Below are 23,311 nucleotides of genomic sequence, written 5' to 3'. Positions count from 1 at the left end.
GGCATTGAGGGGAAACAGCCGCGTTGTGATGGCTGTTTCCCTCCAGGACATGGGCGTAGTGCAATGAGCAGTTCTCCTCTTTCTTAATCTTATACTCTTGCCATCAGGCTCTATTGCATTCTAGCTATGTTTTATAAAACTTCATTGCATTATTCCGGAGTAGCTTAATACAAGTAAGCATTATCCACAACCATGTTTCATCTAAATGCCTATTATCTGTAACCTATTTGTCATATGCTTGTAATTGATACGGCATGCTATAAACTGAAAGAACGTGCTGTAATATGAGACACTGATCATGATTTTGTCTGTTAGCTTTTCATCTAGATCGAAGGAATTCTCCTCCAAACAGCTTGACGCCATGTTTGAAGATCAGAAATATGTTTGATCCAGTAATGTAAGTACTTAATTTGTTAAAATAAAATTACTTAAAGTGCAATGTCCATTAAACCTCACTCAAAAACCAAGGCTGTTTCAACTCCTTGGGATCTATGGCTATAGTTTTAGCACTCCTTAGGAATAGAAGTACTCTTTTAAATTTGCTTAGATCGAGGCACACAGTGAACTAGGGACCTTGAAGCTCCTGGTTCAAGAGAGGTTATGCAGCAAGAGTGAAATGTGCTTTTGTATGGCTTGATTGTTAGATTGTTTTCTTTCTGTTGTCTTATTTATTTTATTTATTTATTTTGAAAGTTTTATAGAGCGCGAACAAGATCCTTGCGGATATCAGAGCGCTTTACATTACAACCAACTGTTAGTTAATCAAACAAGAATGTGCAGGTAACACTCGTATAAAACATTTTGTGCAAATAGAATGAGCGGCTTAAAGATAGTAAGTATTATTATAACAGGATCTAAAGAACTCGGGGACTGAATAGATTGTGTTCATGTACATTTTGCCATGAGAAACGCTTTAACTTCTTTTTTGAAAGATGCGGTAGAGGCATTCAGTCTGGTTTCAGGGGGAAGTGTGTTCCATATCCCTGCGAAGGATCGTTTATATGTTTTCTTCTTGTTGAACCTTTGCGGTTTCAGTAATAGGTTTTCGGCACTTCTTGAGGATCTTAGACCACCATAGATTGTCAGTTTCTGTGCTAGGTAGCTAGGAGTACTATGATGTAAGGCTTTATGTGTCATGCACGCAACTTTAGGTGGATTCTAGCTTCAAATGGTAGCCAGCTCAATGCTTTTAAGTCAGGGGAAATGTGTGAACTTGTTTTCGAGCCAGTGATGAGTCTTACTACAGCATTGATAGAAACTCTTAGGGGCGCTGTAGCAGCTTTTGGGAGGCCACATAAGGAGACACTTCTGTACTCCACACGAGGGATAACTAGAGCTTGTACTGCCAGCTTGAAGTCATCGACTGGCAGGAAGGGTTTCAGCTTCCTCAATGTGTTGATCTGGAAATTTGCTCCCTTTGTAGCGTTACTAATGTGTTTTTGCATCGTGAGGTTGCTGTCAAGAGTAATGCCCAAAGATTTCGCTGAGTCCACGATGGTTGGTTGAACGTTGAAGGCGGTAAGCTGTTTGATCAAGTCATGCATTAAAGGGACTTTGGCAGGTGGAGCTATGAGGAGGAATTCTGTTTTTACCGCGTTCAATTTGAGATGGTTTTCTGATAGCCAGGACTGGGTGTTCCTGAGTGTGGAGTTAAGCACCTTAATGTCTTCTAGGGAGTTGATCTTGAGATATAGTTGTGTGTCGTCCGCATACATATGAAATTGTACGTTAGATGCCTGAAGAATTTCAGTGAGAGGTTCCATGAACAAGTTAAATAATGTCGGCGAAAGTGAGGACCCTTGCGGAACTCCTAATGTTACAGGTAAGGAATTGGAGAGCGTGCTGTTGACCTTGAATTTTTGTGTACGGTTATGGAGGAAGGAGGTAAACCAGTTTAACACTGTCCCTGATAGACCCATTCTATGCTCCAGGAGATCTATTAGTTTCTGGTGTTTAACCGTATCAAAGGCTGAGGAAAGGTCTGGCAGGATGAGTAAGCACGATCCGTTCTGGTCAAGGATTTGTAACGCATCATCAATAATGTGAGTCTTGGCTGATTCTGTGCTGTGACCTGCTCTGAAACCTGATTGATCACTTTGACCTCCTAAATAAACATCAATCAATTGTCGGTGAACACATTTTTCCAGAAGTTTGGCCAAGGTGGGAATGTTGGATATGGGACGATAGTTGTTAAGGTCCGTAGGGTCAGCTGTAGGTTTCTTTAGGATAGGTGAAACTTGCCCTACTTTGAGGGAGTACGGGATGCAGCCTTGTTGAAGTGAGCTGTTAATGATTTTGGTCCAAAGTAGAAGAAGCCAAGGTGAAAGGTCTTTGACTGCATTGGCAGGGAGAGGGTCAATGAGGTGATTAGCCGGTTTCAGGGCGTTGAGAATCTTGCCTAGAGCGTCTTCAGTGTACGTGTCAAAGGAAGACCATGCTGCCTCGTTTTTGGGCCAGGCTTAGGGGGGAGTTGGCATGGTGCGGTTGGAAATGAGGTGGTGATTTCCGTCTGTGGAGCAGTGTGTAGTAATCGGTCATTGAGGAGATCCTTCATAATGTTGTCGGTCTTCAGATTAAAGAAGGTAGAGAATTCTTCACAGTTGGGTTGTGGGCAAGCTAGGTCTTGTAGCCGTTGGGGTGCATCCTTGGATTGATTTTTGATTAATTCGAAAAAAAGATTTTTAGGACAATTTTTTGCTTGGTCTAGTTGGTGGCTGAAGAAGTCTGCTTTAGTGCGCTTAATCTTTTTGTAGTAGGCATTTCTCTTTTTCCTTAGTACTTTAAGGTGATTAGCAGACGGGACTGATCTCCAGTTGCGTTCCAAGGATCTGAGGGCCCGTCTGTCCTCATTGAGCAGAACGTTGTACCAGGGTTTGGAGTCTTTAGTGGGAGCTCTCTTAAGTTGCAGGGGGGCTACCTCATTAATTATCGTGGTCATAGCGTTGAGATAGTGGTTAGTGAGATCATGGACGTCAGAGGTGCCAACAGGGGGCTGGAGCAGGTTGTAGCTGGAAGAGGGTAGTGTGTTGGGGTTGAGTTTTTTCAAGTCTCTCTTCCAGATCTTTGGTTTTGTGGATTGCGCTGAGTTGAGTTTTTTTAGTTTCCTTGATATAGAAAGCGATAATATGATGGTCCGACCAGTCACAGGGTTGGATCGACTCCAACTGGATGACGTCAATTTTGGAGATTATAAGATCAAGGGTTGAACCTTTATTGTGTGTCAGGCTGTTGCAGGATTGGATGAGGGCTAGATCTTCCAAGAAGTTTTTGAGGCTGTTGACCGCTGCATCATTGTTGTCGTTCCAATTTAGATTGAAGTCGCCAAGGAATATTTGGGTATTTTGTCTCCCATTGTTAGTAGAGATCAAGTCCATGAGGTGTTCGATGAAGAGGAGGTTGTCTCCTGGAGGATGATAGATGATGTGGAGTGAGCAAACCGGTTTGCCATTGCAGCTAATGTCCAGGCATAAGTATTCACACGATGGGAAAATAGGCGATATGGCTCGGTTTATGGTGATGCTGCTACGATGTATACAGGCAATACCTCCCCCTATCTTGTCCGTTCTGTCTAATCTAATGATGTTGTAGTCGGGTGGTACTAGGATGTCGAAGCGAGGGATGGAGGATTCGGTTAACCAGGTTTCAGTTAACAATAACATGTCCAGCTCCTGAGAGATGTCAGCTATGTCGACTGCGTGTCTAGAGGCTGATCTACAGTTTAGCAGTGTCCATTTAAGATGGGTTGAAATGAGGGAAGAGGAGGGGTCCTGAGTGAGAGGGATTCTTCTTAGGTTATTATCACTGACTCCTCTGTTGTGTGTAACGGGTCTGCAGGGGTTGAGGGGGATAGTCTGGATGGTCATCTGATAGGACGTAAAGGTGTTGGAGAGGGAGGGTTCGTAAGAGTGCAGAAGAGAGAGATCGCTCTCCGAGAACGGATTGATGCTGCGCTTTGGGCGTGTTAGTGTGTTGTGGGAAGGAACTGTTTTCCAGCTGGGTGGAGGCATTTTAGGGGTGGATGAAATGAGGTCCGAGCGCTCGTTTAATTTATAGGTCTTTGAGAGAATGAAGCGCAGTGATTGTCTCGACAACATCACCTTGAATGAATGGAGCTCCGCTTTAATTTGGTGCAGTGCGATCATGTCATCTAGTCTAGAGAGGTTGGAGGGTGTGTTATGCATGAGTGGCTGTGTGGGAGAGCGTGTAGTGGGGGTGGCTGGCTGTCGTGTGGGAGTGGGGATAGAGGGAGCAGTAGTATGGAGGGTGGCTTGCTCAGAAGGAAGAGAGGTATCAGAAAGATGGTGAGGTGACATGTTATGAGCCCGCAGTCTACGTGGGGGGGGGGGGGTGACTGAGCTGTGGGGAATGTGTCAGGAGAGGCCGTGTGGGGCAGAGGGGAGGTGACGGAAGAGTTGAAATCAGGGGAGAGGAACGGTGGGCTTCAGAGGGATAAGTTCCCAATCTAAAGGAGGCGAGCATGCCTCCTCAATTGTGCTCGGCAGTAGAGTGCATGGGTAGGGTGCAATGATGGGAGGTGTGTGGATGGTAGGGGTGTACAGGGGGGGGGGGGGGGGGGGGAGTGCCAAAAGGCACCGGTGGCCGGGGCGTATGCAGGGCGGGGGTGTCAGGCGAGCAGGGTGGTGAGGATGAGGTGAAGTGCAGGAGAGAGGGGTAAATTGTGTGGGGGACGGAAGAGGGCAGGGAGGTAGAGGGGTGGTATTGCTTGCCAGGGTGGGAGGAATTATCAGTTCTGTGTTGCCGCAGGGAGCGGGTTGAGTAGCCAGCTGGGGTTTAGACACCAAGGTTTTTAATGATGGGGAAGATGTTGTCCAAGAGATTAAAATTATGGTCTGTGGCTTGAATGAGGAAAGTACCGTTATTGTATATGGTGAGGGTAGCTGTCGCATTAAAGAGTAGGGAGGGGGAGATACCGAAGGCTGTCCCAATGGCGGTTTTCCTCGTGGAGGAGATCGAGAGAGAAGCTGGGAATGCTTTTCTCCATTGGGCTCTTCGTTTCGTGTGGAAAATGAAATCAGTGGTGGTAAACCCGCTAAGAGGTGAGAAATAAGGGTTTGTGTAGAGAGTTTTGGGGTGCAGTTTTATGAAATTATGCTTGAAACGTTTGGCTGATTGTTTTGGGAGGTTCGGGGGATAAATGATGGTGTAGGTGTGTGTACCTGCGCGCTCCATGATGAGAACAGTACAATGTAGGGCGAACCGTGCTGGGGGGAGGGGTATAAGGGGGGAGGAGCGAGTAAGCTGAGGCCAGAGGCTATGTAGAAATGGGCTGAAAGGAAAGTAGGGGGCGGCACACTTGAAGTAGATGTAAGCCCCGGGTGCAGTGTGCTTGTAAGGATGGGAGGTACAAGAGGGGAGGAAAAGGACGAGAGTTTAAAAGTGGAGACGCTAGCGATATGTCGAGTGAGGGATATGAAGAAAATCTGATTTGTGGAGAGAAGATGAAAAGGTCAGTCTAATCCGGGGTAAAGGGTGGGAACAGTCTAAGATGGCCGTCTCATTGGGACTGATCTAATAACGCAATTATGTGGTCCATTGTCAGTTTCCATTGCCTGTGGGAGCAACCTTGTAGTCCTATATCTCTGACTATAGGGGAAGGTGGGGGCTCTGGGCGCTGGGGGACCACCTATGTAGATTAGCTTCAAAGTCGATGGGGGTGAGAGATAGTCCTATGTCAGTGGTAATAGCTCAGTGGTGAGATATTTATGGTCTTGCCCATTTTAGGCAAGCATAACTATGATTGCCGCTGTCCTAAAGATGTATAGAGGGACAAAAACGTGCACACCAACAAAGGGTGGAAGAGTAGTATGCCCAAAGGGAAAAGTTGCCTTAGAGGGAAAAGTTACCTTAGAGGGGAGAGAGCGGTGCCAAAGTGGAGATTGCTTAGATATAACGACGAGTCATACGATGGCTTCATCCAGGACTTCTTAAGTTGGAGGGGGAGTTGTGGCCGCCGTATGTGTGAGTCCTTTGCTCCAGACATATAACCGACAAACAGCGGTGAGGCTACAACGGGGCAAAGAAAGAGCTATCGGCGTTATTATGTGGATTTAGGTCTTTCGGACTCTTCGTCTGTGTCTTCATACGGGGGGCGGGGCAGGGAAGACGGTATCGGTCTGACTCACGAGATTCTCCGCTGCAGCCACCCAGCCCCGCATGCGAACGATGGATCAAGCCGTGACCGGGGTGGGGGGGGGCAGTAACCGTAGCAAGGCAGCACACGCACTCGCGCTGCCTCCGTCTCTTCTCCTGGCTCCTCGCCCAATTGCCGCAGGAACCCCACTAGAGGTCGCGTCTTCGTGGGTCGAGGAACGAGGATTCCTAGGTCTTGGGAGGGAACAGCGGGAATCAAGAGAGCGCGCCCCGCTCCCAGCCCCGGGTGATAGATGGGGGTCGAGCAGCAGGACAACGTCGGCCAGCTCGCCGAGAACAGAGAACATCAACCGGAACCTGAGGGACCTCACTCTCAACGAACGACGAACCACCAGAGTGTCCACGTCGCCCCTCCCGGGCGAACCTAGCCAGAAGCTCGGGAATGGTGTTGGTGGCCCTGGGCGCTCAACAGCACGGCTCCGGCTTTTCCTGCTGCCTGCACAGTCCTTCGGTGGCGTTGACCATGGCGATCGTGCACAGTCGACTGTTTAAGACTCTGCGTTTAAAATATGGGAAAGAAAAATTGATCCATCAAGTCCTGTTACTCTTTCGGGGTCAGTTGTAGCAGGATGTAGCCACGATGGGGATCCCAAGCGCTTGGAGCTCCGTCCTCCAGCTCCTACCAGGCGGCCATCTTGTCACTTTCCTGTCTGGTTCAGACGTGTGCTCCTTCTCTGGTTCAACACCGTCACAGTGCTCTTTTTGGTTCACACGGTACCTCCCTCCATCTGTATTGTACTTCGATCGTGTTCCTCTTCTTTCTGCGGCTTGACGTTTGAAAACTTCCATCAACCGGTGCTCGTAGTGATCGCGGCCCCTCCTCAGCCTTGCCTGTCGGGGCCTTCTCCTGTCTTCATCGCATCTCTCCACCATGACTCGACATGATGGAATGAACGCCTTTTAGCTATTGTCCTCGTTGCGACGTGAAATACCCTCGGACCAATCAACAGTAGGTCTGTAATTTGTGTCTGCCGCTGGAACATGGCAAGGCCGACTGCGACACCTGTAGTTTCTTCTGCTCCAAAGAGGCTCTGCACAACCATCGTGCCCGTCGACTTGATGTCACAGAGGAGCTTTAAAGATACGCCAGACCTTTTCGGTCCTGGCGACGTCAAAGGGGAACAAAGTCTGAGCATGGCACCCCTTCCTTCTTCAACACTATACCGAGCAGCCTTCTGCCAAGAAGCATACAGCCCCTCTGGGACAGAGGCAGGTGTTTGGATCAGCACTGCTTTCGGGCCATGGTTGGCACCGAGCAACTGCTTCAGATGGCCCGCCCAGCTCTGGCTCGGCACTGACAAAACCTACCAAACAGAGTGCTTTGTCTCCAACCACCTCAGCACTGAGTCGATCCTCTGAATCAACGTCACCCGCCTCAGCACCGAGCGAATTATAGGCGCCAAAACAAAAGACCATTTTGGAACCACCTCCTTCTGTAAGGGCTCCCCTTGACATTACACCTCAGGGATCTCCACATTCTGAGACCGGTTGGCATGGTGGGGTGAGAGGTGGACACTTTTGATAATCACCCACAAGGTGACCCATGGGACTTTAACGATATAGACCCACCTGGAGACACAGACCTAGACCTTTAACCTGCCCATCTATCCCCTTCTGATTACTCTACATCCTTCCATCAGTTAGAACTTCACAGGGAGCCCTTAGAAGACATTTTCTTTTCGAAACCCTTTCCTCAACTCCAAGTATCTCCCAGGGCTCAAAGGCTTGCTGCGTCGCACCCCTGCCATTTTTAAGACCCATTCAGTGCTAGGGTTCTACAATTGTAGGAAGCTGACTTCCTATATAGTGCTAAAAAATGAGATACACTTGTCAGAGTCCATGCGACTTTCTGGTTTACAGAGGTTATAATAATAATCCCAAATGCGCACTTTTGTGGTAGTGTTGGCGAGCAGTTTAGGCTTATCAAAGGATAGTTGTGGGAGCCGGCCTCGTGGCGTGGTCCTGTTTCCCCGCGCTAAGCCGCACGAGGTCCCATGCACATCGGGGCTCCTCCATCTTGGATTGCACGTCACTCCACGTGACCACCTGTATGACCCTGCTCTACCCGGCCTCGGTCCCAGCGAGGCCCGACATCGAGACGCCAACCCCTGGCTCGGGGGATACCACGTGAGCCCTTCCCATTCTCGGCGGAGGGCAGTATCGATGGGACCCCCTACCGTCTCTCCACACCTGGGTGTGATCACCCCACAGCTCTCTGGGGCCTGGCGCCTCTCCTGCTGGGCGTCTGGCCGCCCCCTCCGGGCGCACGGGTCCGGACATCAAAGGGCTCTCGTCCTATATCTGGGGCGACCCGACAACAGGGCAGTAGTTGTATCCTGGAGTCGAGAGCCCTGCTGATCGGATCGCGGCTGACCTCACGAAGAAGACTCACCCTGAACCACCCCTTGAGCCCTGCTGACGACGTCGCGGCTCCACCGCGCTTAAAGACCTTCACGAACCCTTGGGGCCCTGCTGACGCTGTCGCGGCCCGACCTTGTTGAACCTTACCACCAGAGCCCAGCTGACCTCGTCGCGGCTCGACTGAAGCGGACCTACCACCAGAGCCCTGCTGACCGTGTCGCGGCTCGACCTCAGCGGAACTACCATCCGAGCCCTGCAGACGACGTCGCGGCTCTCCACGTCCGAGCCGCTCTGAGACCAGCATCCAAGGTCTGGCGCAGAGCCCTCCCGTGCCTGGCTGGCACTAAGACTGTCCCGCTACCCTATCCTCTTGAACGAACACTGAGACTCTGACAGGATCCCTCGATCCCTCTGTAAATATTGCACGTAGTACTGCCGATAAAGAATCTAATCTCGCAACTACTATTGAGTCCTGTGTGGTGGTGTTACTGGGCCTAGTACGATTATAGGAGAAAGACCTCCCCGAGGAGGCTTCTCAGCGGCGCTCTGCTATAACTTTGCGGTAGGAAGGTGCCGGAATAGTCTCCCCGACTACCCGGCGGGCCTCCCTCCAACAATAGTATTAAGCATTTATTGCACACACAGTAAGTGAGAAACTCAATAAAGAAATTACACACCAATTTATGAAAATAACAGATTTTCATATGAAAACCCCAAGATCATCGTAATCCTGTGACGACTTTTTCGAGTTAGTGAGTTTTCAAGACTTAGAAAATGCACTGTATTGTGTCTTCAAAGTGTTAATATTATTCTATGGGGGTAAAACCATTTTTGCAGCGTGAATCTTTTCTGGATTTACATGCTGTGCATTATTTCGCTATCTAGTGGTTGGGTCCGAAATTATAGTTCTCCGCCCCCCCCTGCCTTTTGGTCGCCATCTTCAGATACTTTTTTTCCGCCATTGGATCTGGATCGATACGGAAGGAGCTCCCAAGATTGGAGAGAAGAATTGACGAAAATAAGGTAAAAACTCAAGAAAAACACTGGTAGAACGTTTTGTCTTATAATTTCAATCCAAAACAACCAGAGATCGACGTTTTGCAAGAACTTTCCCCACAAGTACGGTCCGAAGGATCAGCATCCGGTCTGTAACTTTTGCCTACCGCTGGACCATCGAAGCGAGGACTGTAAAGTGTGCTCCGTCCTCACCCCGAAGACGTTGAGGGTGAAAGGCTGCAACGAACCAACTACAACATGCAAGGCCAAGGACCACCGCCATCGCTGCGAGACCTGGGCCTCTTCAGTGAGGAGGAAGATAACCTCGCCGAAGGGCCAGAAGGCGACGAGGACCGATGTTTTGGCCGTGGAGGTCAAGAAGAAGACTTCAAAGGAGGTAAGAGTCGTCGACCTCAAAAACTAGAAGAGTTTTGAAAATCAGACTCCAGACTATCAAAGGGAGCCTTGGCGTAGAAGCACTCGGCGACCGCAGCTGCATCCAAGCAAAAACACACCGTAGGATCCTTGGATAAGGACTCTGTAACGACAAAGAGCGTCGAAAAGATAAAGACAGTCTGGAAAAAGGGCGCCTCAGTGTTGAAAAAAGAGAGGTCCAAGCAAGCATCAATGACCGGATCGGCGTCAACAAGCGCGAAGCGAAGAGCCGAAAATCTTGACGCCGAAACACACGCAAACTCTTACAGTCTATGCAAACCCCATATACAACAGGTGATAGGACACTAGCTCAACAGGGGTTCTCCATACATCGGGAGAAATCATCACCAGAGCTCATAAAGGTATTCTTAGGTGCAGAGATAAATACAGTGTTAGGGATAGCATTCCCAAGTGAGAAAAGGAGATCAGCCTTATTGAAGGAGACTCATCTATACCAGAAGGGCCATCATGTGACAGTGAGGACAGTCAGGAAATTACTAGGAATGATGGCCTCATGCATTCATCTAAATCCCAACATTCGTCTACACATGAGACCATTTCAGGAATGGCTCCAGACACAATGGTCACAGGCGAAAGGGAGTTGGGAGGACCTAGTGGTTGTCGCACAGACAGTTCAGCAGGACATAGCATGGTGGAACAAAATAAACATAGCACAGGGGAGACTTTTCACACCACCAACTCCAACAGTCACCATAACAGATGCGTCCCTAATAGGATGGGGAGCACACATGAACAACTTAAAAGTGAAAGGATTGTGGACACAGCAGGATGCAGTGAAGCACATCAATATCTTGGTCTAAAAACCGTATTCTTAGCCTTAAAAGCCTTTCAGAAAGAGCTATACGGGGAAAGGGTGTTGATACAAACAGACAATACAACAATGTTATACATAAACAAGGAGAGACTCAGTCTGTAACTCTATCAACGCAAGCTCAAGAAATTTGGAGATGGGCAATCCCAAGGGGAATAGACATAATAGCAATACACCTACCAGGAAAAGACAATATAGAAGCAGACCGACTGAGCAGACAAACTGCATCATCCCACGAGTGGGAACTAAATCGGACAGAACTGCAAAAGATTTTCAGGAAATGGGGGACACCACAAATAGACCTATTTGCAACACCCCACAATGCTAAATGCCAAAACTTCGCATCCAGGCGACCTTTCAGACAGTCCCTAGGGAATGCGTTATGGATAGACTAGTCAGGGATATTTGCTTACGCTTTTCCCCCAATATAGTTACTGAACAAGGTGATCAGCAAACGTAGGATCAGCAAAATGACAATGATTCTCATCGCACCACAGTGGGCCAGACAAACTTGGTTCTCAGAAATAATGAAGTCTCAAGGAACAAAGCACAAACCATCAAAAAAGAAGGATTTGCTAACAATGCAAAACGGGAAAGTACTTCACCCAAAACCAGAGAGCTTATGCCTAGCAACATGGTTCCTGAGGACTTAGAATTTGCAAATCTCAAACTACCAGAAAGCACAATGGCTGTTCTAAGAAAATGTTATACAGTTAAATAGAAAAGATATGCACAATGGTGCCTTAAACGTCTTTCAAAGAAGATTACAAAAGAAAGAACTGTACTAAATAATTGACACATTTACTACAAAATAAATTATGCTATACATCACTAAAGGTACACTTGGCAGCAATTGTAGCGGATACAAGAGGCGAAACCGAGAAAAGTTTCTTCACTTCACATGTAGTCAAAAGGTTCCTAGAGGGGGCAAAAAGAATTGCACCTCAAAAAATGGTGCCAGCACCAACATGGAACCTGAGCATAGTTCTAGCACAGATGAAAGCACAGTTCGTACCACTACACAAAGCAACGCCACAAATGCTCACGCTTAAGACTGGCTTTTTAGTGGCAATAACATCCCTACGTAGAGTTAGCCAACTGCAGGCACTAACACTACAGGAACCTTACCTCCAAATACATAGTAACAGGATTGTCATGAGGACAGATCCTCAATTCATACCAAAGGTGGTATCAAAATTCCACATAAATCAGAATATACAAATACCAAGTTTCTTTCAAAATCCAAAGACCGAAGCGAAAATAGTTTTACACACACTTGACGCAAGAAGAGCGGTCATGTACTACATTGAAAGAACTAAGGAATATAGGAAAACAGAACAGTTATTTGTATCCTTTGCAAACAGTCTTCTGGGAAGACCAGTAACCAAAAACACTATTGCAAGATAGCGCAAGCCATACAATTATGCCACAGGCAATCAGGACAAACCTTACAAGGTGCCTAGCGGGCATATTCAACAAGAAAGAAAGGAGCAACTATTGCATGTCTAGCTAACACTCCAATTCAGGACATCTGCATGGCTTCAACATGGTCTATAATGCACACATTCACAAAACAATACTGTGTGGACATTCAAATGAACAAAGAAGCACAGAAGGTCTTACAACATCTATTCACAAACCAAAGTTCATCTTCCACTCAGCCACCACTAGACTAGCAAACCGCTACAAAGTCTCTGCACAGCATGTGAATCCCGAAAAGATTCACTCTGCAAAACGAATAGTTTCTTAACGTTCGGTGTAGTTTTGCTGCATGAAGAAGTTTCTGGATTCACTAGCGAACCCACCCTCCTCCACTAAGGAAGATGACAATAGGAGGAGAGAAAAAGAAGAAAAAAAAAGAATCCGAAGATGGCGACCAAAGGTGGGAGCTTCCGGAGGAAGCTTGTTGGTGTCACAGAAGGACACCAAATGGTGGTACGTCAACACCCACCCAAAAAAAGAAATACTACGATTCCGGACCCAACCACTAGATGGCGTAATAATGCACAGCATGTGAATCCAGAAAATTCTTCAAGCTACAAAACTACACCGACAGGTAAACTATTCAATACAGCATTCAGTCACTTGGCAACAACTTATAGGACTGTTCTTCTGGACTTTAACGTAAGTATGGGGCAAGATCCAAGGCTGCACCAACAGGTCGGCTCTGGGGCATCTGGGTGTGGAGCTGCTTTTCCACATCGGGTGCCCTGTTCAAGTCAATGTGAGTCGGTCCTGTTGAAAAGAGGCTGCAAGCTGGGACTGGGTGGCCAGGCCGGTTGAACACACAGGGGGGCTCAGTTCTTGAGGATCTTGGGCATTCAGGGACACAGTCGGTCCGCTTGAGCTCTGGCTTGGGGGCTTGTAGGCAGTGGGGCTTTGTCCAGCAGGGTGGCGTTGTTGAAGACTCGCGCAATTCTCAGTACCTGCAGAAAGCGGCTGCAGATGGCGGCTAGGGGACCAATCTGCCTAATCCGAAGGGTGGACTTGGCTCCTGAGGTGTCTCAGGGCCACAATGGCACAGTCTCCTCTCTCTGACTGGAGCTGTGGAGCGCGGGTGCAGAGTCGGTTTGAGGTGTCTGGTTACGGTCTGTCAGAGGCTCGCACTTGGTCTTGATGACCCAGTGAAGAGGGAAAACAGGGCAACAGGCCACTCTTGTTGTTGGCCTGGTGGATTCTGACATCCCTCGACGGTATGTCTTGATTTGTGCTGTTGGAGTTCAGACTGGACCACCAACAAGCTTTGTTTGGTGCAACTGCTTCAGTACCCAGGCTGTTGGTTCTGGGCAGGCTTGGCGTCTCCAAACGTGGCAAGGAGATGGATCTGATCTCCTGGAGCATGAAGACCTTTCTTCAGTTGCGCTGCTCCTTCGGTGAGTCCGATAGCTAGCAATACGGAGGACCGGCAGATGCTGTGTGGTGCCTGCAGACGCAGGGGAGCAGCTCTCCTACTCCAAGGGAAATCTTTCCCGTTTGCTGAGGTGCTGGGGAGGGTGTCCAACTCTCGTCAGTTGTTCACAGCGATAGTCAAAGTGTAAACAGCTTGCCAGGGGTTTGCTCCTATTTTGGGTGCAGGTCTTCAGTTCTCGCTCCCTTCTGTCCTCCTTTCTTCCACTCTTACCAGTAGTCAAATCTGTTTTTCTGGTGTCAGGGAGCAGCCTAAATACAACATTTAGGGCATTAAGGGGAGTGAAGGTTCGTAGCCAATAGGCTACTTACACCTTGGGTCACTACACCCCCTATATGACCACTTCCTGTGGGCAGTGGGTATCACCCAGTCTCAGAGGTCCTACTTCCACCACACACAAGATGGTGGAATTCTCTCTTAAAGTTCGCTTCAGGGAGCCCACCCACTAGGCTCACAGCGTAGATGCTTCCAGGGCAATAACCCCTTCTTGCGTCCAGTCACAACAGAACTGCTTTCGTTTTCCCTTGATGGCGCACTCTCTGCCGGTGGGAGGTCGCATCACTTTCCACTTCAGGCTGGCGGAGCATCACCTCCCATCAGTGAATGCTTCAGATCGTGCTGAATGGATACACCATGCCCTTTCTGCACTAATCCCTGAACATGCCACCTGCACCACAACACCTCCCGGAGCATCACTTGTCCATGCTCCGTGGAGAAGTTTGTGCTCCTTTGGCCAAGGGAGCAATAAAGAGTGTGCCGGTATCTTAGACAAGGTCTGGTTGCTACTCCTGTTACTTTCTGGTGCCGAAGAGAATGGGGAAACCATCCTATTCTAAATCTTTGCCCGCTGAACTCCTTCCTCCAGAACAATAAGTTCAAAATGCTTAATTGGAACCAAGTTCGGTCTGCCCTAGATCCAGGAGACTGGATGATAACACTGGACTTGCAGGACAAATATTTTCACATTCTTGTGCTACAGTCCCAGAGATTTAACTTGTGGTTTTAGGTAGGCAAAAAGCATTTTTAGTTCACCATGCTCCCCTTTGGCTTTACCAATGCACTTCGAGTGTCCACAAAGGTGAGGATGGTGGTTGCAGCCTGCCTGCGAAGGTTTGGAGTAGCAGCCTTCCCACTCTCCTCAGACTGTTGGAAGCCACCTCCAGAAGATGGCCAACCTGTTGGCAATGTGATGAAGTCACACCGGATTTCTTCACAAAGGGTTCCCTTCATCAGAGCCATTCTGGACGCAGTTCTTTTCTGAGCCCCTCCCCCGCCTTAACCAGTCCAGGACATTTCGGGCTTTCGTTGTTTCAACACTTGACCTGTATCTCAGTGAGAGCATCGATAAGGCTTCTGGGGCTCTTTACCTCCTACATCCTGTAGGTGAACCACACCAGGTGGCACATGAAGGCTGTGTGATCTGAAGTCTCCGTGGACTCCACATAAAGGAGACCTGTCATAGTCCACCCAGATGTCAAAGAAGACTGTGGAAAATCTGCAGTGGGGGCTGCTCTACTTGAGTGGACCAGAGGCAGACCCCTCTCCCTAACCCACCCAGAGCTAATGGTCTAGACTGATGCATCATTGATGGTTACCCATTAAAGAGGATTTTAAATTACAATTCTTTATAGACCAAATATAAACTTTCTACCTGTTCCCCAACAAAAGTTACTTATTAAATATAATAAGGTATTCAAATGATATCCTATGAGAGAGGTAGGCTTGCAGTAGGGAAAAACGCACTTTTGGACAGCATGGTTACAAAGCATTACTAAAGCAGATAGACCAAGCCGGCATGTCTCGACTATGAGAGCTATGATGTTCACTGTAGGTAGCACCTTGCCTAATTTTGAAATGTGGATAGAGACTCCCCCCACCCCCCCCCCCCCCCCTCCCCGCAGGCAGTGACTCCATGTCCCCTCAGAGGGAAGCCTGGGGTGGGGCGATGGGTTCAGGGGTTCTCCCTTATGGATTATTTATTGTGTATTGATCCCCCCATCTAACTAATAAACCTATAAATCCATTATGGCAACACCACCCAACGCAGTTTCTACAACGTAAATGACAAAATTGAATATATGAAGTGCCAATAGCATCAGACTATAAGGCTTGCTGCTTATAATTAAAGAGATTTATTTTTGAAAACTATTTTGACGAGTTTGGCTTAAAGTCAAATGCATATAGAAATAGTGTTCGGTATACAAAATTAGAAACGAGTAATGACTTTCGTGCATCGAATAGCATTATGGTGCAAGATGATTCAAGCCTTGTTGAAATGTCTCAAGGAATCTACAATGTACATTCAATTTCAATATTACTCCTAGGACCTTCTCTCTCAGTTTAATCATTTGGGTGTTGGGGTTTTCAGTGATAGTTATCTCTTCTTTATCTTGTTTTTTGCAAACTTAAGTCTCTTTAAGGTTTGTGAAGAACCTTACGCTGCCTTTAGGCTACAGGCCTAATTTGACCAGATAGATCATTGGGAACTCCGTGCGGAATGTTGAAGAATCGTAGTTTTAAAAAAAGATTTTTACAGTGACTGCTTGCCTCCCGAACAGCCGCGTGAAGTCTGCGTGCCCTGCTTTGGTTCAGTCCTGAACCATTGTGTCAGCTGGCTCCTTAAGGTGCCTTAGCATGTGCAATCTGCAACACTGCTCCAAATATTGCTGTTTTGGCAGTGGCTCTGATGTGCCGAATTTAAAAAGGTTGCTTCAGGTGTCATTAACCCTTGCAACCCTTTACCGCCACGCAGGTTCTTTCTCGTTTTTCATAGTAACAGCTCAATTCATGGCCCCTCTTGTGCAGTATCTTACCCTCATAAGGAAATTTGCGTTTTTTCATAATGTTAATGGGTGGTGGGACGGTTGTTCACTTTGCATCCAGTTATTTGATAGCCCGAGAAAGATTCAATTATGCTACAGCTCTCCAATGTATGAGCCCACCGGCTCGTCTGTATGCTGAATACCAAGCTCAATGCAAAACAAGCTTGGATGGCGCCCATGTTAGTTGGGAGTTCAGAACGGCCTGTTGCTCATCTCTAAGGGCTGGGTCCCTATTGCAGACGTCCGCACACCTGACATCCTTGCGCTACTCCAGGGCAGAGGTCGGAAAACAAAATTATTCTTCCCACTTCTTTCCTGCAACTCTCCGGTTAATCGAACAGCCAGCTACAGTTGTGTGCTGCCTATTGTAGGCTCACTGTCTTTCTGCATATAGGCCATTGGGGTGGGGACAGGGGGGTTGAATTGGTAGGCAGCCCTCCTGGTGGCTCAATAGCTCCGCAGCTGTCCCTTTTCTCAGCTAGTTTAGCTTCCCTTTGTTGTTACAGCAATAGTATGCCAGTGCCACACGTGGATTGGGAATCAGTAGTCCAATTTGTTGTTTTATGGGGACAGGTGATTTGCTCATGGTTTTCCATGACCAAACTCACCCATCAGGCTGTTCTGACTTCATCCACTACAACTTTTTCTCCTAGGTCTTCTCTTCACTTTCTGCTCCTGCCTCTGGGGTCATTTACAATTTCTTTAATGCTCTGTGCCTGGCTCCTCAGAGTAGTTGTCAGTGTTCCATTCATCTGAGGCAGGTGAATCCTGCTCTTCCTCTGGATTAGTTTTGGGGATCAGATTCCTGTCACATTGGATACTTTTTTTCATTATAGGATATTGTTAGTGTGGGACTACAGTGGTCATTAAATGTTTCCATTTAGAATACAGGGATTGAGTAGGGATCTGTTAGGTCACATTGCTGTGTAGCATCTCGTAGAGGACATGCAGACTTCTAAAAATGTGTGCTGTGCTCTTTGTTAAATGATCTACTGCTGGCTTTTCTGATGACACACAGGTCTGCTGACCAATTTGCTCTTGCAACCCTGTTTCTCCAACACAAACTCTGCCCCTTTGCTCTCTGACTCCTGTAGGAACCGACACATGCACTTAACTCTGCTCATGGTCATGTAATAGCAGAAAGAGCCATTGGGGTGGCTGCAGAATTAAAAGGGGTAAAAAAGCTGTACCTTGTTAGGCTGGCACCACCTACCATTCACTGAGCGAGCTTCCAGTAAGCCTGGACACAGCTCATAACTGTCTGACTGTGACAGCTGAACAGCCTGATACGTGTATAGTTTTCTAAGTAGGGCTGTAAATGACTGTAGCCAGCATCTAGTGATAGATAGTCTTGATCACTCAAACATAGCAAAATAATATGACACGTAGACAAGAAAATAGCGAAGAGAGTAGCAAAGGAAGAGGTCAAGATGGACGCCAGGAAGCATGCTTTATGAAGGTTAATGAGTTGGCTACTCTGGTCTATATAGTTTGCAGTTTTAATTCCTAGCTTTTTGGGTATGAAATGTTAATGTTCGAAGGCTGCTCAATAAGAAAGTTTATTATAATCCTTTCATATGGTCATAACATTAACTTGCCTTGTTTGCTCTTAGAAGAAATAAATTGATATTTTCCCCTGTGCTCCATGCAGCGTGATTTAGTTTAAGTTATTTTTCAGGGAAATAGGAGATCATTGGCATCTTGCAATTCAAGAAGCAATATTGGAGAAATGCAGCGATAATGATGGAATTGTTCACATAGCTGTGGACAAAAACTCACGTGAGGTAGGTTTGAATCTATTACTTTTCTCACTTAATTTATTCTCTGAACTTCTACTAAACACTTGTCATTTTGCAGGGCTGCGTGTACGTCAAGTGCCTATCTCCAGAGTATGCTGGAAAGGCATTTAAAGCACTGCACGGGTCGTGGTTTGATGGTAAGAATGTTTTTATTTTTTAAATGTGCACATGAACAATCAGATGAACAAAACATTATTAAATTTATCTTGAAACAGTATGGGTAAATAACTTTTTAAGATATCTGGAGAAGGTCCTACTACTGAGCTCCCCTGTCTGTCAGATTTCTTGATTGCAAATGACATATCTAAAACTGGGCAAATGTAAAAATTAATGTGTGTTTGAAAGCACATGTTCACCCTGAATGGTATCTTGGAGCTGAAATAATGGATGTTTATTATTGCCGAAGTCTGTGGTACTCATTGTATTTGTTTTTTGAAGGGTGAAAGGCTCTATGGACCCACCGGGTTCAAACCACTGGTAATAAGGTCAACACAAATCAGTGGAGTTGATGCTTTACTTCAGTGAGGCACTGGGCCTGACCATAAGCGTTTTGTAGTCTTGTATCGTTATGGTTTGGTGGAAGTTTTTTAGATAGTTTTGACGCTTATAAGGCAACATTGTTGTTTTTTAGGCTAGTTTTTAGGTCTCGCCTAGCTATTGCGTTTACACAATCGCTATGCAAGACTCTAGTAAGAGGGGCATTTCAAAGTGCTCCCAAAAGTGGATTGCATGGCAAGCACGCGCACAATCGCATGCATCGTGCCGCCATGCAATCCGTTTGGGGAAGCGCTTCAGCCCATTGGCGCCCTCGGCATCATACTTCAAAGGGTTCGCTCCCTCGCCTGGAATGCGCTCCCCCGCCCCCGCCAAGCGTGCACGCCACACTCCGCCGTGTCTCGCCGTGACAAATTTGCTTTCACTTTCATGCGGCGGGCGCTCGCTCGCGTCCGGAGCACTTTAGAAGCCGGGCTTTTCTTGTTTTCTTCGTAATACGCATTTGTTCTCTACCTGGCTCCCCTCCTTTTCCTAGGCCTCTGTCTCTCTTATGACCCCATTCCCTTTCACTTATGTCTGTATTTACTGCTCTCTCTCTCTTCGCTTATGTCTGTATTTACTGCTCTCTCTCTCTTCGCTTATGTCTGTATTTACTGCTCTCTCTCTCTCTTCGCTTATGTCTGAATTTACTGCTCTTTGTCTCTCCCGCTCTCCCCATTCTATCTTGCTCTCTCTCACGGGCCTTCCATCATTTCCTATCTCTAACCTGTGGTCCCCGTCTCCCCTCTTTGTACCCGCTCCCTTTCTCGCGTCGCCACCTCTTCCATCATTGTACCTCGCTGTCCCTGTCTAACCTGCAGTCCCCGTCTAACCTGCAGTCCCCGTCTACCTCGCGCCCTCTCCCCTCTTTGTGCCCGCTCCGTCGCCACCTCTTGCATCATTGTACTTTGCTGTCCCTGTCTTTCTCGCGCCCCCTCCCTTCCAGATCTCTGTGTCGCTGTGTCTCCTTCCCTGTCAGGCCTCTTCTTTCCTCCCGGTGTATGACATTTGAGGGTCGCTAAAGAGCGCCTCCGCAGTCCGGCTCTCACTGATCCCTCGGAGGCTGCCGGGGATATGGGATCCTTTCCCTGCAAATAATTAATTTAGCTACGTGTTGCGTAAGAGCCTGAAAGGATTTCTGCTGCTACCGTGCTGCTCGGCGGCCATTAATATTATATCCGGGCCGGTGCTGTTGCTGTAGTGCAGTTTCATAAAAAATGTGATCTGTAGCTTTAAACATGCAGCTTTCCATGCAGAATTATGCCAAGTAATTCTTGGTCTGCAAACTCGTAATTGCGTACAGAGATTCCCGTCGGTACCGGAAATTCAGAACGCCTGGAACTGCTGCATACAGTTCCTCAATACTTTGTCCATTTCTACTAGTTGTGTTTCATCAGCTTTTAAGAGTAGCGTTCGGGCCACTCCTTCACCCCCCCCCCCCCCCCCCCCCATACAGTTCCTCAATACTTTGTCCATTTCTACTAGTTGTGTTTCATCAGCTTTTAAGAGTAGCGTTCGGGCCACTCCTTCACACCCCCCCCCCCCCTTATCTAGTCTCCTTCGAGGCCACTTTTTCCATTTTGCTTCAAAATTTGATCCTCGTCTTTTGGCTGCCTCTTTCTCTCCTTAATAATTATACTATAATATAATACTTGGATTTGTATAGCGCCGCTAATAACCCGTGAGGGTCTGTAGGCGCTGTCCGTAGGCAGGGGGAAGTGATTTGCCCAGAATCACAGGATGTTGAGCACACAACGAGACTTAAACCTGGATCTCTCAGCGCCCAAGTCGGCTGCACTGGCCGTTAAGCCACACCCTCCCCCTTCTGAACGTAGCATTTGGATCACTTCTTTGTCATTGACTCGACTCTGGAACACATCCAGGGCCGGACTGGTAACTTAAAACAGCCCTGTCAAAAATTATATAACTTAGACCCATGTGCACCAAGTGAGTAACCCCCAGCACATTGCTCAGTAGGATTTTATGTAGGATAATTTTGGAAAAGTGAAACCAAAAGGTGCATGTTAACTGCTCAATTTTTCAATTATATTTGCCACTTTTACTGACTGCTCCGAAAGGGATTCAAATAAAGATTCCAGTACATTAGTGTTTACCACAGTACCGCGAAGCGCTATTTCTACACCGCTTCTAATCATGCATCCCATGTGCCTGGTGAGAAAAAGGACCTATTTGTTGGTACAGTTATGAGAGGTTTTCTTTTAATGCTTCCATTCAAAAGTCTTTGAAGCTCGTCTAACAAGCATTGAAAATGCAACAGGTCTCGCATTTACGCGAGGAAGCTATTGGCATTGTAAATGACAATGCCTTTTATTTTATGTTTTAAAAACCAAAACCTAAATAAAAGGCATTGTCATTTACAATGCCAATAGCTCAAACTTCCGTAAATGCGAGACCTATTGCATTGCATTGTGTTGCGGGTGAATGAAAATGAAGGACATTGGGTGGATCAAATGGGAAATGTTTGTGGGGTTTTGATTAGGGGGAAACACACTTGGTAGAATAAATATTAAATAAGGAATTTCTTAAATGCACATTCTGTTGCTCAGTTTGAAGTGTGGGTTTATACACATCCTGTAGCAATGTTTGCAACCTGACAATCGCACCAGTTTATATCTGGAAATGTCAGCACTACATGACTACAAATGGTTTTAGAGTTGTGTACTAGTGGGGCATTCCGTCTGCCATGCACTTTGTTTTCCAAAGTCTTGGCTTTGCATTTCTTCCCATGTCTTTTTTATTCAGGTTCAATAGGTGGCTGCTGCTCTGTGAAATATTTAACCCAATTAAGTGTTGGCCGTTAATCATACCATACAAAATACATGTTTGCAGCAGTTTGGTACTTTTCTGTATTTTTCTTTACCTTCTACATAGATCTGAGGTCACTTTAAATTCACATTTGGATATTATAGACCCTTACCTTTGTGAAACTGCTTGTTCACCTGTGGAAATGGATGCTTAAGTAGAAAGCTTAATCTTGGACTTCCGGAGATTTTAGCTGGTGATCTTTAAATATTGTTTTTCAGATCACCCTAGAACTTTTTTTGAAGTGGACAAAGTAATGCATGTCATTTTTAACTCCGTTTGAAAAAGATCGTCATCATTGTTATTTTTTTAATACTTCAATGTCTTGGTTGGCCAAGGAGTCCTTGGTATTGGAATCTAAGGTTAGGAGAAAGCCTTCCCCCCATCAGTATTTGACAAGCTAGGCAGGAAGCATTACATGCCACACTATTTGGCCTTTTAATGCACAGTCAGTAGCAGTTAGGGCTGCATTGGTTAATGGCTTTGCTGAAATGAATTGAGAGCTTCTGAGTTGTAGGTGGAATTAATTAAAATGCTAATTTAACTCTAACAGTTGAATGATTCCACTATGAATGACATTCCAAGTAGCTTGAAAAATATTACATCAGTATATAATAAAGTAATTGACTTGCCTTTCGATGACAAGCCTTGTCACCTTAAGGGCATGTCATTTTGTTTTAACAACCATGCAAACCAGTATTGGTAGAGGGATAATCTTCCAGTGCTTTTACTTCTTTCAAACTTCGCAAACCTATCAGATATAGAAAACAAGATGTTCATTTTTGCCATTTTTGTTTTTCATTGTAAACCTATAATCAATTCAGATGATGGTTATTACTCCTCTATTTATTGGTTGGTTCAAACACTAAAATACGTTTTTCTCTTTAGCATTAGTGCAAAGCATAGCTCTGATCCCACACATGATGTTAACTGTGAACCGCGATGACTCCGTACAAGATAATCTTGTTTAGATTTGTTTTCCCACTTGTTGGTCGGAAGTGAAGAAAGAGCTCTTGACTTTTAATTGTTCTTTTTTAAATGAAAATTTGTCGCTGGACTGGCTTTTGCATTGCAGGATGTCAGACTCAATGCTGGTGATAGACACATCATTTGAAGATCACGATGGAGTTTTGCGGTTCACCCATTGTGTTGCACTTGGGTGATGTACTATTAGAGAGAGCATTGTTTTAATGTGTTGCAAATGCACATTTTAACAATATATTTCTAGTGTGTACATATAATTAACAATAAAACATGCCAAATAATTTCCTCTCAAACTGATGTGATGACCACCTCTTCATTAACACAGCTTGACGAAAGTAAAAAATTTGCAGTTCAGGTGATTTTTATGAAGACTCGATTAGTGCTTTTATCCTTTAACTTGTAACCAATAGGAAGAATAAGGATACACTCTATATTTTAAAAAGTATAGAAAGATGTTTGATGAGGTAAAACCACAGAAAGCCAATTCCTCTGATTTGAAGTGAAAAGATACCAGCAATGAAATTAAATGAAATACCGTATTTAATAGAGCGCACAGCTACTCATACTAGAGTGTCCTGGCGCATAGACAGAAGAGGGAGAAGAGTGGAGGAACCAGTTATTGATTAAAGAGCCACGTTTTTAGATT

The 23,311-nt window shown here is 46.3% G+C and overlaps 1 protein-coding gene across 2 annotated transcripts in view; it reads left to right on the top strand.

Moving 5' to 3' along the window:
• The window catches only part of LEMD3 (LEM domain containing 3), a 209,161-nt gene that overhangs the window by 160,344 nt on the left and 25,506 nt on the right, over nt 1–23,311 (top strand). For both annotated transcript variants that reach the window (XM_085653431.1, XM_085653430.1), the window contains exons 10-12: nt 316–397; nt 18,204–18,309; nt 18,383–18,461. In XM_085653431.1, coding sequence (XP_085509557.1) covers nt 316–397; nt 18,204–18,309; nt 18,383–18,461 — 267 coding nt within the window. The remainder of the gene's footprint in view (nt 1–315; nt 398–18,203; nt 18,310–18,382; nt 18,462–23,311) is intronic.

The sequence above is a fragment of the Triturus cristatus genome, chromosome 4_1, assembly GCF_964204655.1.
Source record: "Triturus cristatus chromosome 4_1, aTriCri1.1, whole genome shotgun sequence".
NCBI classification, from domain to species: domain Eukaryota; kingdom Metazoa; phylum Chordata; class Amphibia; order Caudata; family Salamandridae; genus Triturus; species Triturus cristatus.
Note: the sequence above shows the minus strand (reverse complement) of the source record. Positions and strands in the feature narration are given on the sequence as shown.